The following is a 16,785-nucleotide window of genomic DNA, read 5'->3' as shown; positions in this document are numbered from 1 at the left end:
CTTTCAGAGTCACCACTGGCAATCAGTCCTGGAACCGATATGCACCCCTCTGTTACTGATCATTGACCCTTTCCAGGGGCTGGGTTCAGAACCTACCCTCAAACTACATTACACTGGGTGAGATCACTGGCTCCACCCCTGTTTTCATTCTCTGGACCTCCAGCTGCCATATTGGAAACCTGGCACTAGCCAACCCTTTCCCAGACCAGGACCGTGATCCTCTGTATGCCCCAGTTGGCTAAAACATGTGAATGTAACAAGGCAGTTAGAGCCAGAGCCCCACAGATGTCCCTGATGGCTTCACCTGGGTGTGACCAAGACCAAGAGCCCCAGGTATCTTTGACTCTCATCAGAGATTTAGAAGGAAGCCACTTTCAACTTAGTCTAAGGGTAGATTCTGAACACTGTCCAAGAGAGTGAAGCCCCCTGAGTGATTAGTGATCTACTCCCAACTGGAAGTGTACAAAGAGGTACTGGTGATGCCTTCTGAATTGTGCGGGAAGTTGGGTGAAGTGGAACGACATGAGTCTTATAGTCAGTGTGGGCATATCCATGCTGTCTGAATTATGTGTGGCATCGGACCAGGACAATTGCATTTTATAGTAATTTATTTTGAAACTCTGTGTTGGTCTTCTGAGAAACTTTCCACACAATTGGCTGTAAAGTGTCCAGTTGGAGCCAGACAACTGAGAACTGTTATGACAGGGGGTTGGCTGTGGGCTTAAAGTCTGGACTCCCCAATGGGTAAATGATCACGGATGACTTTGCAGAGAGAGAGAGAGAGAGCAGGCTGCAGTCTGAAGTCAACTGTGGAAGGACCAGGATTCCCTCCAGCTTGTGCCAGAGACCACCTCTGCCCCACTCAGTCAAGGTGCTCTGACTCTGAAACCACATTAAGAAGGGGGGCTTGTCTCAGGGGTTGATGGGTAGAGGGCCAGAAGCCACTTGGACACAGAGGTCGCTCTGTCCTCCCTCCCCATTCTAGAGAGAAGGTTGGGGTAATGGTAGTCTTGGTGTGTGTCTTTCCCCCCACCTCTCGTGACTGTGGGCTTAGACTTGCAAAGAGATGCCCAAGGTGGCCTTTTGAGCAGCCCCTCTGGGGCTCATCTCACGAGCTCTGTTCATCTTGGAAATGGCAATAAAGGAAGCTCCACATTGCAGCGTGGAGTGAGGCCAGCATGACAGCTGTACAGTGAGATGTGGCTTGGTGCAGGCTGTCTCTGTTGGTGGGTGATTGGGGGCTGGGGGGGGGGCAGGTGGGCCATGGAAAGCCATGGTCACCACCAAGCCCTGCCAGTGCTCAGTGAGCAGAGATAGAGAGCAACTCTGTTACTCCAGAGAGGATGCTGTTTGCTGCCCAGCACAGGGGAACTTGCTTATGAAGTGAGAATTCACTCTCCCTGTGAGCAAAGGGCAAGCTTTGTGCTAGTGCCTGTCAACTGTGGAAGGACTAGGGCTTCCTGGTCCTTCCAGGGCTGTAGGCAGCTCTGATGAGGTTAGCCATGCCCGTACCTGCACCCCCTGCATGGGGAAGGCTGTGCACCACCACGGCCTAGGGCAGAGGCCTCTTCTGAGTGGACCCCAAGCGCTGTGTGCCTGGTGTTCCCCGACACGGGCCACAACCGACTGGATCAGGAACATAAGCACCTAACAGTAAGCCTAACATAATAGCTGGTGCTGATTAAGCCCCTGACATGGAGTTTCTCAATTAACCTCACAGAATATAAGATAGCTACCTCTGTTATTCCTAATTTATAGATGAGAGAACTGAGGCCTGGCAGGGCTAGTACCCTAGCTCACACATTCGTGAGTGTCAGGGCCCGATTTCTGCCCGGACCTGACGGGTTCAGGGCTCCCTACCCACAGTGCTGGGCTGCGTTCCTCAGGAAGGAGTACGGTTGCCTCTGAGCTGGCCCGACAGCACAGTAATGCAGATGCCTGCTTGAGACAGTGAAGGATTGCATTTCATTGGTCAAGATTCGTCATGTGATCTCTGTGGAAGTGGCTGGGAAATGTGTCTTCAGTGAGACTGGGGAAGAGAGGAGAGTTGGTGTGGTGGTGGAGGGGAGATGGCAGAGGGGGGAGCAGGGGGATGGGGGGAGGGGGAGGGAGAGCAACCTCTGCTGTGTTCCCCATAGGTGGGCATTTGGGCCAACACACTGTTTCACTAATACGAACAATACTGCCATGAAAACGCTCAGACATACCTTGGGGGCACATAAGCCTGTACTTGTGGAGGAAATTTACCTAGAAATAGAATTGCTGGGTTACTGGGCACATACACTCAGAAAGCCAATCAATACCACCACAGTGCTTCCCCAGAAGACTCGACCAAGTGACACACCTACCAGTGGTGTACATCTTGCTTCCCCACTGGCAGGCCCAGCTGGATGTTATCAAGACTTCTGGCTTTTGCCAATTTGACTGACCTCCTAATAATTTTGATGGTATTTCCCTCATTATAAATTAGTGTGTGTTTTTCATATATTTATTGACCAATTTATTTTGTCTTCTGGGAATTGACTGTTTATAACATTTGCCCTTTTTCTATTTTTAAAAATTGATTTCTAGATGCCTATTAATTATATATGACATCTTGCCCCCCAGCCCTGTACTTATTTTTAACTCTATTTATAAGTGCATTTGTTAGCGTTATCAAGGTTTTTAATTTTTGAGCTCATACCTGGCCATCCTTTTCTTTCTGGTTCTGAGGATTTGTGTCTTGACATTTTGCCTGGGTTTTGTATATGTCATCCCCACTCTAAGGTATAAAAACACTCTCATATTTTATTTTAAATCTTTATATAGAGTTTATTTTTAGCTCCTTCCTCCATCTAAAATTTATTTTTGTGTAAGATGTGATATTGGTATTCTTATTTCTCTTATTAAAAATAACATCCTGGGACTTCCCTGGTGGTGCAGTGGTTAAGAATCTGTCTGCCAATGCAGGGGACATGGGTTTGAGCCCTAGTTAAGGATGATCCCACGTGCCGCGGAGCAACTAAGCCCATGCACCACAACTACTGAGCCTGCGCTCTAGAGCCCATGAGCCACAACTACTGACCCTGCATGCCTCAACTACTGAAGCCTGTGGGCCTAGGGCCCGTGCTCCGCAACAAGAGAAGCCACTGCAATGAGAAGCCTGCACACCACAACGAAGAGTAGCCCCCGCTCACCACAACTAGAGAAAGCCAGTGCACAGCAATGAAGACCCAACGCAGCCAAAAATAAATAAATAAACTTATTTAAAAAATAACATCCTGTGAGCTCCATCTGAATTGTCCAAAATGTTAGTGAGATAACTCTTTTATTACCTACTAAGTGACTGTACAGACTTATCTTTATTCCTTCCCATTGATTGTTTAGTCTTTCCTAGCACCAGTTCTAAGCTGTTCTAAAGATAGTAGCTTTATAGTATGTTTCAATAACTGGTAAACCAAGTCTGTACATATTATTCATTGTCAAAATGTCTTGCCAATTCTGAAACATTTTTATCTTCAAGATGAGCTTTGAAATCAGCTTGGCACAGCTCATTAATCAATCCTTTTACATTGGGATTGGGATAGTATTGACTAGAGGGATTATTTTGAAGATGACTGTCATCTTTATGATATGCATCTCTTCATCCAGGAGCATGTGTTCAAGTCTTCTTTTGTGCCCTTAAGTAAAGTTTTATAGTTGCCTCCATACAAGTGTTACACAGGTCTTGTGAGACTTAATTCTACATATTTTATGGGTTTTGTGGTATTGAGAATAGGTAACTTTTTTCATTGTATTTTCAAAGAGGTTATGATTATTGTTAGCAATGACTTCCTGGTGGTGGGAGTAGTGAGCTTCCCATCACTGGAGGAATCAAACAGAGGCTGGCCAACCAGGTAGGGACTGTAGGGGGCATTCACCACCAGGGACACACTCTGACCTCCAAGGTTCCTTCCCATGCCAAGAATGAGTGTGTCTATGAAGTGTCAGAATCAGGACTTGCTTTTGGATGACCCGAACCTTTCTGGGAGGTATACCTACCTTTTTCAATTTCTCTTTTTGTTTCCTTAACCTTGAATTGTTATCTTTGGATTCTGGGCCTTTTCTGTACACCTGGAAAGAGACAGTTCAAGTCTCTTTTAGAACCACATACAACAGTGCTGGGAGACTCTTCTGTGTGTTCCCAGGGAAAATTAAATGAATAATCCATGACTATGTAACCCGTAGTCTCTTCCCAGCTGTTGTCTTGATGCCATTCTGTTATACAGTCTCTAAAAAAGACGGAGAATTATGACAACTGGAAAAATTCTGCCACACAGTGAGGGGCTTTTTGTCATTTGTGAAGAACTGTGGAGAGGCAGGAGTCCTTTATGGGCACCACACTCTCTCTGCGGATGGTGGAGAGAGAGGACTGCTGATCCTGCAGTAGCCTTGAGGCCTCATCCCAGCTACCACCCCCGTATGCCGTAGGGGCTTCTCCAGTCTGGCCCAGATGGTTATCTTCTTTTAAAAACTACCTTGGAAGATCCTTGCCCTTCTCTCTTTAGTACCTAATATCTGAGAGTTCAGAGTAGGCTGTGTGCCAAGAGGAGTTCAGGGGAGTTGAGATGCTTTACCTGCAAGGCTTGCATCAAGTGTGTGACCCTCATCCTTGACAGGCTTTGGCCCAGTGGCTGCCAACCGTACCTCAAGACACATAGTGTCAGTTTCCTTTTTCTAGATTTCTTTCCTGATCTCAGTCTCCACACTTGCACCAGCCTGGGGGAAATTACCAAGCTCTGGGTTGAGTCAGGACATGCTAAATCAAATGAATTGTTTGGGGTGATTCAGGGTTTGAGTTTGCATCAAGTAAGAATGATATTCCAAAACAAGTTGCCCTGTGGGAGACCCTGCCCAAGAATGGTCTATCCTGTTGTACCAAAGACTGAAGTGTGTCCCAAAGTCCTTTGACTTCAAGAAGAATATGACTGGCTTATAGTGTTGCCTCTGGTGGCAGCAAACACCTTAGAGCCTGCCTGGCAGGTTGTGACCTAGTGTATGGATCTTTCAGCAGGATGACCTATGTGGATTCTTTCTCTGAGGGACTACCTGAGTCCCGCAGAGAAAGAATCCCAGTCTGGGGTGGGAGCCCTGTATAGAAGCCTGGTAGATCTCATAGAGAAGGTCTGCCTAGGGCCTCAAAAGCCCTAGGCAGGAAGATGTCTTCAGAGGGCCTTCAGGTCAAATGTTCTGGACAGTGTCTTTTATTCACTGTACAGGTGTGCACGTGGTCACTCTTTCTCTGCTGGAAGGTGGATGGATGGGCAGGGATTCCTGGGTAACTATACTGAATAGTCTTTAATGCATGTGGAGCATACTAAGATACACTATGGCTTCAACGTGTATTCTGCCGTTTGATTCTCCCATAAGTGGGAAGAAGGCAGGGACCCTGCATGTCCCCGCAGCATGGTGTCTGGCCCTCTCCAGGCCCGGGGATGCGTCTCCACCAGTCTTGTCAGTCAGTGGCTTGTGTGATAGCTGTGCAGGTGCCCACCTCCGCTGCAGACTTTGAGCTCCTCAGGGTAGATGCCAGGGAATTTTTCATACCATAATCTTACATACGGGGCTTAGCACACTGTAGGGTCTCAGCAACACAGATGGACTGATCAGTCAAGAATCCATGAAAGATTAGGCTCAGAGAGCATGAGTGACCTGCCTAAAGTCACAAAGCTGGCACTCAGCCTGATTTTCTTTGTGAGTCCAGTGCATCTTTCACCACTTCTGAAAGCCCTGAGGCCACATTTCAGGGCCAAGAAGGAGGTCTTGATGGGCAGGTCTTTAAGAGGACATGACCTCTAGCTCTCCTTGACTTGAAGTGTCCCCAAGGAATCTGCAGGGGGTGTCATGTCCAAGCTCCCCTCTCTCTGGCCTCACTTTGGTCCACAAATAGAAGATTCCACTTTCTATCCCTCCCTCGCACAGACAGTGACGCAAGATGGCTGTCAGTCATTCCTGCTGAAATACATTGCCTCTCAGGGTGCAGGGCCCTCAGCCATCCTCCAAGGGCTCTTGCAGCCCTGGGAAAACCTAGATGCTCAGGATTTGGCTTAGGCCAGGTAGAGGGGCTGTCTCTTTTCCCAGAAAGTGAAACTCACCCCCTTCTCTCCCATACAATTAGCTCCATAGAAGAAGGAGAAACAAGAATTACTTTCTACAAACATTGGTGTTTGGTGAAATGTGTAACACTGGGTTCTTTGATGCTCCCGAAATCCCTCTCAGTGGGGTCTCTCCTTGTTTTGACTAGTCATTTCTTCTTATTACTAACTGTTATGATTAGGAGAATTGCCTGAGTACAGGACCAGTGTCTCCAAGACCCTAATGAGCAACAGACTCAGACGTGCTCAGCAAGGCCCTGGAACCACGGTTGCCCTGTTTCTATAGGGAAACTACTGAAACGGTTCAGGAACAAGAGCTTCCTGCCTCCACAAGAGACCTACCCCCTACCCCCCAGCACCTGGCTACATTTGCATCACACTTGCACCTTGCACCCTTAGGTGCCTCCACCCTAGGGGGAAGAGTTATTAAGAGTGCACTTTGGAACCATTCAAGCCTGTATTCAAGTCTTGATTCCAGCATTCACCCACCACATGATTTAGGCAAGTTATTTAATAGCTCTGAGCTAGAGTTTCCTTATATGTAAAATGAAGATAATAGTTCCTATGGATGTTGGGAAAATGAGATTTCATTAAGTTATGTACCAAAATGCCTATGATAGTACTTTGCATAGAGGGTTTGTTGTTAAAATGAAATTCACAATTCCGTATAGAACTCCACTGAAAAGGAAACCACAGCCATCTCTCTGATCTTTCAGATGATCCTTGTATAAATCTATTCTAGGCAAACTACCAAAATTACTCACCCACTTAGTGGCATGAAGTAAACGAGTTCCACCAAATCAAAGCCTTTTCCTCCCGACATCCATGCAGATGGCACAGGTGTCTATCCCCAGGAAGACTATGTCCCTGGGGTTCATTTTAAGCTGGTTCAAAAGGTGACATAAAGTTGTCTCTGGGAATGTTGAGATCTCAGGGCAATTAGGAAAAGTAAAGCAACATGACTGGTCCAGGTTTCAATGTCCTCTCCTCCTTTCTCCAGGGGGGACAGCCTACATTTTGAGGGGAGTAACCAGTGTACCTGAGCTTGCAAAGGGACAGACATGACTCAGTTTTCCAGTCCTGTGCCTCAGGCCCCCAACACAACTCCCTCTTTGGAAAAGACACCTCAGGACTTCAGACACTACCATCTTCACATTGAGCAAAACAGTGTTCCAATTGTCTGGTGCTCATCCCTCACAAATTATAGATAATCCTTGATCAGTTTTTCCCAAAGACCCCAAGCCCCTCTAAGTTTCCAATATTGAATGGAGGGTGCCTCAGCAGTCTGTTCATTTGATGCCACTGCTTTCCACCAGGTCCCTGATAACTTACTCTTGGTTTCCTGATACGGCCTCAAATAGTCATACACCCCACCCCCTTAATGACAAAACTTTACAACCCCTGTTGTCAAAGACCCTTGTTACTGTGGTGTTATTGGTGCCTGACAGAGAATCTTTGGGAGCTGCCCACTGCCATCCAGGGAACCCCAGTGAAAGTGGGAGTGCTCAGGCTCATGCCCCTCTCCAAGGTGCTGAACCTGCACGACACACCACGTCACAACCCTTTCCTCTAGCATAGTGGTCGCTCTTGTCCAATCTCTCCCAGGAAGTCTACACCAAGTGAAGGAATGGTGGAAGAGGAATTGGTGCCTCAGGAGGGAAAGCTAAATGGAGAGAGAGAGCTGAACTTAGTCTGAAGAGTGTCAAAGCTACACGTGGCAGCCAGAGAATAGAGAGACATTTTTTGTTTTGACATTGTTTTCAATGAACAAGTTACCAAAGAAGGAACCACAGCTGAACATGAAGTTGACCTCATGTTTATTTGGTAACTCTACAGCCTTTCTGACATTTGCAAAATTTCCCTTTTTTGGCTTATGTTACCCTCCAACCCATCCTGCTTGCAGCCCTGTACGCTGTATTGAGGGCAAAGGCGTAACCACAAGCCTGACTTAGTTTCCTGCATATTTTGCTTTTATAAAAAACCTCTTCAGACCTTCATAGCCCCCATTGCCATGTCTGCCTCTTCTCCCTATTTCTCCATAAAATCTCAAAGACCTTTATTCTTCCCTAGGAAGCCTTCCAATCACTCAGACATGGTTCCTTAAAGTAGCTATGTCACAGTGAGCAGTGAGGAAAGAGATGTCCTGATAGTACTATCACTTTTGATAACCAGTCCTGGACCACTCCTCACATGTCTTCCTGGTCCCTCACAACACACATTTTTTGCCATCCCTATCCCTGATGTTATTTTCTGATCTCCCTTTTTCTCCCTTCTTAATCCTCACCCCACATTAAAATATGCAAACCACATATTTCCAAACTACAATCTTGACTCTTCTCAGCCACGAGGACACTACCTCTGCATTCAAGAGTCTTGAGTATCAAATGTCCTTTTTGGCTCATTCACAAGCCCTATCTCAACCCTTTCTTCTAAAGGAAGATTGCATAGAGAACACAGTTTGCTGTAGGAGTATAAAGGTGGGGTTTCCTTGCCAGGAGGAAGGAGAACAAGCAAGACCAGATACTGGTCAAAGCCAGACAGCCTCTTGGGAGGCCAGAAAGCAGATGTATAGATGTACACAGAGGTTTTGAGCCCAGGAGATAAAAAGAGCTGGAACCATTCTGGAGACAGAGCCCTATACCCAAGACTAGGGCTCTACCTAGGATGTGCTTGCAAGGGTTAGGTGTCCTAGAGGGTATAGACTAGAGCAGAAAGCCTTCAAGGTGCTTCTCCCCAAGTACAACTCCAATCTTGTAGGCAGGATGCCCAGACACCATCTCTAAAAATTTTGTTCTTCATTGATCTTATCATTCCTCAAACATCCGTTTGTAACTCTTTGTGTCTGTATCACTTGCTCTGACCCTTAACTGTACGTGCCCACAATTCCCAGTACTCTGTAGGTAAGGGGTCTTGCCTCATTAATAAACATATGGGCTCCTCTTATCTTCATGGATGTCAGCATAGGTCTGGGCATCAGGGTTTCTGCTCAAGGAACAAGTGGCTGAATTAGATTAATCTTAGTTCAACGAGTGGGTCAACCAGATCATCCAATAATGACAATACTAATACTAATAGCAGCTGACATTAACTGAGTTTTTCTGTGTACCAACCACATAGCTAAACTCCTTGGACTTACTATCTTATTAAATCCTCAAAACTACCATTTTTCAGATGAGAAAATTAAGGCTTAGAAGTTCACATCCCTAAGGTTTGCCAACAAGAGAATATTTTTTTAACTTTGTTGCTGTGAACATTTAGGAGGTTTGTTGGTTGGTTTCAGAGACCTCTCAGAGTCTCTGGAAACAAGTAGATGTTCATTTTTCTCAGGAAAATCTGTGTTGCTTTCATCAGATTCTTCAAGAGGTCATGCACACAAAAGGGATGGCCTCATCTCTGGCCTTACGCAGAGCAGTTCAATTCCAGCCTGCACGAGGAGCCTCCCAGGAGAGCATTGCCTCGCTGTGATTGTCACCCTCACCTGCTCCCCATGGGGAGGGGTACAAGGACACAGACCCTGGCAGCAGCAATGCACAGTTAGCTAGACACTGCCTGCTCTATACCTCGGACAAGCCAGAAATTCACATCTAAATTCTAAAACCAGGATGTTGGCTTTATTAAGATTCCTAATAAAGAAATTGGCTTTCAGGGCTTACCTGTCTTCAGCAGATTTTCCCTTTGATTACTCAAGAGTGCTCTTATTTCCAGCTTTATGCCTACAAATAAACTCAACTACTCTCTCCCACCCACCCTGTCTCTCGATTCTTTAAAAAATAATCATCTGGCCCAAAGCACATTAAGAAGCAGGAGATTCTATCTCAATGTGACAACACTTGGGCTAGCCCTATGGCTCTAGAAGGATCATTTCTGCTTAACTCTTTGAAGTCCCAACGCCATCCATGCTCCATGCAGGCTGAACCAACCTCTCAGGCACATCCTGGAAGACCCTGGAGACCCATCCCCACAACCCAGAATCCACCCTGTTCCTTCCACCCAGACAGAGAATCACAGCTCAGCAGTTTTCCCATCCTTTAAAAGGACTGAGTTTTCCTAGCCCTTTCAGCAGGAAGCTTTCATCAGTAGTAACCGTGGCAACAGATCAGAGAGGCTTCAAAAAGCCTGTCTGTATGTAATTAAGAAAAACGAGGACACAGACGAGAGAGCAGGGAGTTTAGACAAGGAGACCCTGGCTCTGAGCCCTGCCAGTGTACTTCCTGAGGGCTTCTGAGGACGGAGAAAGCAGATTTTCTTCTCTCTCTGGCCTCCCTCTCCACTCCCCCTTTAAAGTTTTGGCTTGCTGGTCTCAGTTGGCCTCCTTCCTGAGGATGTTGCTGGGGACCCCAGTGCTGGCCAAATACTCTCTGCAGGGGGAGGGCCCCAAACCCAGGGGATGCAGCCTAAATGGGTAGGAAATGGCCCTAGCGCTTCCTCTAGGGAGATTTATTTGGAGGCCAAATCTGCTCTCTGGTCAGACTCTTTGTTCAGGCACAGGAGAGACTAGGCTGCCTACTTGCAGGAATGCACCCTTGTCATCAGGACAAAGGAGCATAAACTTGGGGACAATCATTGTTTTAGCTGTCCAGACACTGGGCCTGGCTTGCCTGGCCTGGAAGAAGCCTCTTGGGAAAAGGGACAGGAGCAAGCATTGTGGGGAGACAATCTGAGCCCAGGGACGGCTTTATTTCCTGACACTTATTCTTATCTGGAACCATCTCCTTTATCTCTGTGTTTCCTTTTTTCCTGTCAGTTTTTTCTCTCCATGTAAGCTCCATGGGAGTAGGAGCTTGTCTGGTTTGCTTTTTCCTATTTCCCAAGTGCCCAGAACAGTGCAAGAGTATTTATTAAAAGAGTGAGTGAGTGAACAAATGAATAACGAATTGGGTTTTAGCCATCGTTTGTGGCCCACACTTGGGCCACTTCCACAAGTATGCACGGGGAGCCCAGGCAATGACCGTGCAGGTTCTCCGAGCTGTCTGAGTCTGCTCTCCAGGGAAGGCTCTTAATGTCTGTTCCTGCTCCTTGGAAGGAAAGGATTCAGATTTATGCGGCCTTGGACTCAGCAACCACGGCTCCCACAGAGTCCTGTTCATGCCCCACAGATGCATTTGCTCTGGAGTGCAGCCATGAATGAGAGGTGGTTGCTTCATATGAAGCCTGTTTCTAAATAAGCTTGAAAAATTCTTCTTGGAAACCCACTGTTTTTCTTCTTGAGTGGGAAGCAAGTGAACAGACATGGAGAAAGTACTGGCCAGGGTTGGTCTCCCCCAGCTTCCATGGACACCAATGGATCAGGGACGGGGCAGCTTGTCACCCACCACCTTTATCTCACCAAAGCCTCTACCATTCAGGGGAACAAGCGGGGTCCTCTCTACTGCTGCTGCTGCATCCTCCCTCAGCCCCACCACAGGGCATCATGTCTCATGCTGGAGAGCGGTGCACACATGTGACCTGAAGCCTTGCACACTGAGTAGAGGTTGAAAACTGGTGGAATGGGGCCTCTCCCAGGCAAAATGCTGAGCATAAGAATCATGGAGACTAACCAGCCACCAGCCCCTGTTCACCAGGAGGCCACAGCATGGTGAGGACACATAAGAAGAGCCCAGCACAGTGCAATGGTGGATTCTGAGTTAGGCATCGAGAAATGGGCTAATGGAAGCCCAGCGGGGGGATGCATGACTCCTGGTGGAATGTGCTGGATCTGGAGGGTGAGCAGGAGTTCCTCGAGTAGATAGAAGGAAAATAATTACAGACAGAGGAGAAAACACACTGCAAAGGCTTGGTGGAAGTAAAGAGAGCTTAGTGTGCAAAGGACATCACAGGAATCTTCCTGTTCATTACAATATGAGGGTTAAGGTCCAAGGGGCCAGAGGTGAGATCAAGAGCAGCAAGACCACATGGGGACCTGTAGGACTTGGAAAGGAGGGTGAACTTTTGAATAATTGGGGTGTGAGTAGAAAACTGTATGATCCCATGTACGTTTGGAACTTACACCCTGGCAGGAGAGAATGGATAGGAGAGATGGAAAGTGATGTTAGAGAATTGTTAGGAGTCTTTGCAATAGGGCAGGAAAATTGACAAGGCTCATCCTTGTGAGGCAGTGGAGATATAGAGGAAGGGAAAGATCCGAGGAAAGGAAATAAGCTGACAGACTGTGTGTTGGGCTCCCACGTTGTGGCGACCACACAGGGAGTTGTCAGGAAGGTAAGGACTGAATTGTGTTCCCTGGATTTTTCAAGTAGGAGCCCCCTGCCAAAAAAGGCAGGCATGGTGGTGGAGTGAGAGAGCAACCTGGCTGCATTTGGCTGAGCAGGGAGAGAGGGAGGCCCGTAAGTGTGACTCCGCTTTGGGAAAGCTTGGCTGGAGAGGAGATAGAGGACATGTAATATAGAGAAAGAAACGCCAGGTGACCATATTTTGGTTTTAAAATGGCAATGACTTATGCACATTTAAGGGGATAAGGTGGAGTTAGGGGAGAGGGTGAAGTTGAAGTTCAAGGGAGAGAGGAGGTAACTGAAGTGGAGAGGTCTCCAAAGGGTGGCAGGGGTGGGTGGTCACTCTCTCTGACGGTACCTGTCTCTGCTCCTCCGCCCAAGGCTGCTTTCTGAGTGATAGCCTCAAAATGTCATAAGGAGGCAGCAAGATAACATGGTTAAAGGATTTACCCCATGCCTGGCATAGAACACGCGCTTGGTGAACGTAATTATTATGATCATGAGAAACAGTGGCCTGTGGCTGAAGCTAGGCTGTCTGCTGTAACAATGAGACAGGCAGTGATGGCATTGACCACTGGGAGCCTGTGGTCTGAGTCTCATCAGTCCAAGCAAACAGACATGTCTAAGACAGGCACCGGCCGATATGGACGTTTAATGACTAGTGCAGTGTGAGATGAGGCTGGCCACGCCCTGTAGGAGCCCACCTAGCGTGGTCCCGACTGACCGCCCAGTACTAGCTGTGTGCTGATTCGCAAAGAGATGGATGTTCATCCCTGGGCATAGGGGTGAGGAATTCTTGAACACTATTTGCAAGACTTTAGTAAAAATGCCTCATGAATCCTGCCCTGTCACAAGCATGCATGAAAGTTGTGCTTTAGCTCAGGCCTAATGGGCTTTATATAGTACAGTACTGATTTTCTTTCATGTTTTAATACAATCCGATTTAATATTTGCTTTCTGCTCTAGCTGCTTGCTGTTGACTGATTCAACACAGAATCCTTCCCTGGTGCCCCCCGACCTTCTTGTTATTCCCTCATTCTGTGTGTTGGCATTTGATTCCTGTCTCCAGCATGAATTGCCATACACGTCTTCCTTCAGTTGGCGACAGTCACGTGCGTGAATTCTGAAAGCATTACTATCCAGAGCGGTGGCTCCAGCCGCCCCACCATTCGGAAGGGGGGGGTGCTTCCAGGAGGGATCCATTTCCATCAGGCGGATACTGAGGATAAGCAGAGCTCAGCCTGGGAGCCAGAGGCTGTGATCTGCTCTGTTCTTGGGCAGGAGATTCTCCAACTTAATCTCCAAATGCTCAGGACTGCGGCCGGCCATTAATTTGGCAGCATTTTTGCCCTCCTACTAGGGACCAGGCTTTCTAGAGTTTTGCAACAAGGCATTTCAGACTTTGCCAGAGTGTGACCAGCAGCCATGGGCAGAACTGTCCAGAGGGAAGAGGCTGCCCTCCTTGAGTCCCTGTGAGCCCGGCTGATTTGTAGGAGAGGCAGTCTGTTCAAATCTCCTGTTGTCCGTTTATAGATTTGACTGCCAACACTGGTTGTGTCATATCAGAGTAAGGCCAACTCTTCCCTTAGTAGGAAAAGATAGTTTCACTAACAGGCAACACAGGGCTATAGTTAAGAACCTGAGCTTTGGAATCAGGTAGATGTGGTGTCCATGCCAATTTTAGTTCTCATAGACCACATGATCTATAGCCAGTCCCCATTGTCAGCATTAGTTTCCCTTTCAATAAAATTGAGTTAATTATTGTACCTTCCCAATAGCATTCTTGTGGGGGGGGGGGTGTTAAATGCATGCAAAGTAGCTAGCAGAGTGTCTGGGACAAACTCCTGTGCTCTTCTAGTGTCATGGGGTCAAAAATGGTGGCTGCGTGAATTTCCTGACTTCATGCACCAAAACTTGTGCAATGTGAATATTCATCTCTCCAGGTCTTCTGGCAGCCCATCCTACAGAAAAACACTCCCAATGCCATGCACACACCACATACATCCCAGATTGTGTGAGATTTTATGCAGGATGCCTGGATATGTTGGGTCTTATGAGGGGTCACTCCTATTCTTCAATCCTTGAGTGAGTTCTACACCAATTAAGAAAAGACAAGGAATCCAATAAGTGTCCAATATACATACATGTTATTGATGCTAAAGCTGCCTGGAGGATGCAGCTTGGTCCTGAGAACAGAAGGGCTTGTACCCAAGTCCTCCATCCTCCTCTCCCTTGGCACACATGATTCAAAGAGGGAAAACTCCAGTGGGAATGACTAAAAGGGGAGTGGGAGACAGGTTGTCATCTCTGTCTGTCATTTTTTCTCAGAATGGATTGAGGCATGGAGATTTGGCGTTGAGGGAGGAGAGGGGATGTGTGTATGTGATGAGAGTAAGAACACACCAAAGACAGATGGAGAGATGCTGGGGAAACTTCTATCCAACCTCACTGTCCTTTCGTTGTCTCCCTATAGGTGTGCCATCAGGTCCCCGCAATGTCATATCCATTGTCAATGAGACATCCATCATTCTGGAGTGGCACCCTCCTCGGGAGACAGGTGGGCGAGATGATGTCACCTACAACATCATCTGTAAGAAGTGCCGGGCAGACCGCCGGAGCTGCTCCCGCTGCGATGACAACGTGGAGTTCGTGCCCAGGCAGCTGGGCCTGACTGAGTGCCGTGTCTCCATCAGCAGCCTGTGGGCTCACACCCCCTACACCTTTGACATCCAGGCCGTCAATGGGGTCTCCAGCAAAAGTCCCTTCCCCCCACAGCACGTCTCAGTCAACATCACCACAAACCAAGCTGGTAAGTCTGCAGGTGTCTGTGCTCCTCTCTGTCTGTCTGCGGGGCTGGCTCTTTGCCACTTCTGTGCAGGAACAAAGCTTTGGCCACACATATCCCATTAGTCTGCCCTCAGGCCTCCTCCCAGGAGTGAAGGTATCAGGCGATGGGCATTTGTGACCATGGAGGAAAAGGCTGTAGTGTTTCACCTCTGAGAATGAACTGGATTCTGAGGGGTTTTCTTGTGCCCAGTTCAAAAGCAAAGATGTACATCCAAGCCAGAGTATGACCCAGTGTTCTGCATCCAGCTGGGGCTCAACGAATGTCCTTGGAAGGATGGATGGACAGATGGATGGATGGGTAGGTGGGTGGATGGGCAGAAGCACTGCACGATCTTGAGAACACCAGTGCTGCTTTATTAGCCAACCCAATGAAAGAAACTTCTCAGAAATCATGTGATAGTCAGTACTGCCTTCATAGATTATTTTTCAATTAAACCCATGTAATTCAACAGTACGTTCTCCTTTACAGCTTGGTCAGATGAATGCTACACTGTTATAGAGACTTCAGATAGTTGGCAGTAGATCACTCCTGATGGCTGGTACATCCCTGTGGCATGCATAGCTCAGAACGCATTTTCTTCTCTTCTCTTTATTTCTGTATCTTTTGCTCTTCTGACCTTTTCCTTTTATTACTTTTCACACCTCTTGCAACAATCCATTTCTTTTTATATCCATTTAACCAGTCAATTCATGCACTCACTCATTTATTTATTAATTCACTCAATTATTGAGACAGTTATTCAGCATCTACTGTGTGCCAAGCTATGAATTAGACACTGTGAGGAATACAATGATACTTGGACACCATTGTTCCTCCCATGAAACTCAATAACTGAAGAATTTCCAGGACGTAGACACAAAGTACAGAGCTGCAAGGTGGTATATTCTAAGTATTGTGTGCTGTAAACATGCAGCTAGAGAGAAATGAGCCATCTCCCCCCTGGAGGGAAGGTGCAAGGCTGCAGAGGGGACATGAAGATCACGTCTATAGGCAACGATGGGGGTCGTGGGCAGTGGACTATGATCTTACTTGGAATTATGGATTTTTCTCAATCAACAAATTCTAAAAGGACAGCTTGTTAATGGAATAGCAGGAGCCGAGCATTTCTCTTTGCTCTCTCTCCCTCCACATAGCCCCCAATTCTTGACCTCTTCTATTCTTCTCCATCCTTTCCTAGTCCTCATCTCCCCATCCTGAGACTCATTCTACCTCTTGTAATACCAGGCATCTTTGATGGCAGATGATTCTTGGGTTTAAGCTGTTAGAACTGAGAAGAAAAAAAGGTGTCGTCGGAGAGCATGGCTATCCAGATGGCTGCGTTGTTGCTGTGAGCGTGTGTGTGTGTTCGTGTGTGCGTGTTTGTATGTATGCGTAGGGTCACGTGTTTACATGCATACGTGTGTAGCGAGAAAATAAGAGTGGAAGTGTGGAAGCCTCCAGCTGGTGACCACAGCCCCAGTGCCATGGAGACAAAGGTTGTGACAGCCCATCTTACTCAAAGAGAAGAGAACGGTAATTTCTGCATCACGATGAGCACATAACATGAGCAGCCTTTGTTAGCAGTATTTCCCTTGGAGAGTTTAAGGCAGAAAACTGGCTGAAATATTTTAGTGTC

The 16,785-nt window shown here is 47.2% G+C and overlaps 1 protein-coding gene across 1 annotated transcript in view; it reads left to right on the top strand.

Annotated features, from left to right (window-relative positions):
• Nucleotides 1-16,785, top strand: part of EPHB1 (EPH receptor B1) — a 420,917-nt gene that overhangs the window by 289,957 nt on the left and 114,175 nt on the right. The window contains exon 5 of the mRNA XM_059920279.1: nt 14,796-15,131. Coding sequence (XP_059776262.1) covers nt 14,796-15,131 — 336 coding nt within the window. The remainder of the gene's footprint in view (nt 1-14,795; nt 15,132-16,785) is intronic.

This window comes from Balaenoptera ricei, chromosome 4 (assembly GCF_028023285.1).
Source record: "Balaenoptera ricei isolate mBalRic1 chromosome 4, mBalRic1.hap2, whole genome shotgun sequence".
Lineage (NCBI taxonomy): Eukaryota > Metazoa > Chordata > Mammalia > Artiodactyla > Balaenopteridae > Balaenoptera > Balaenoptera ricei.
The sequence above is the reverse complement of the archived record's forward strand: the minus strand, read 5'-3'. Positions and strand labels throughout refer to the sequence as shown.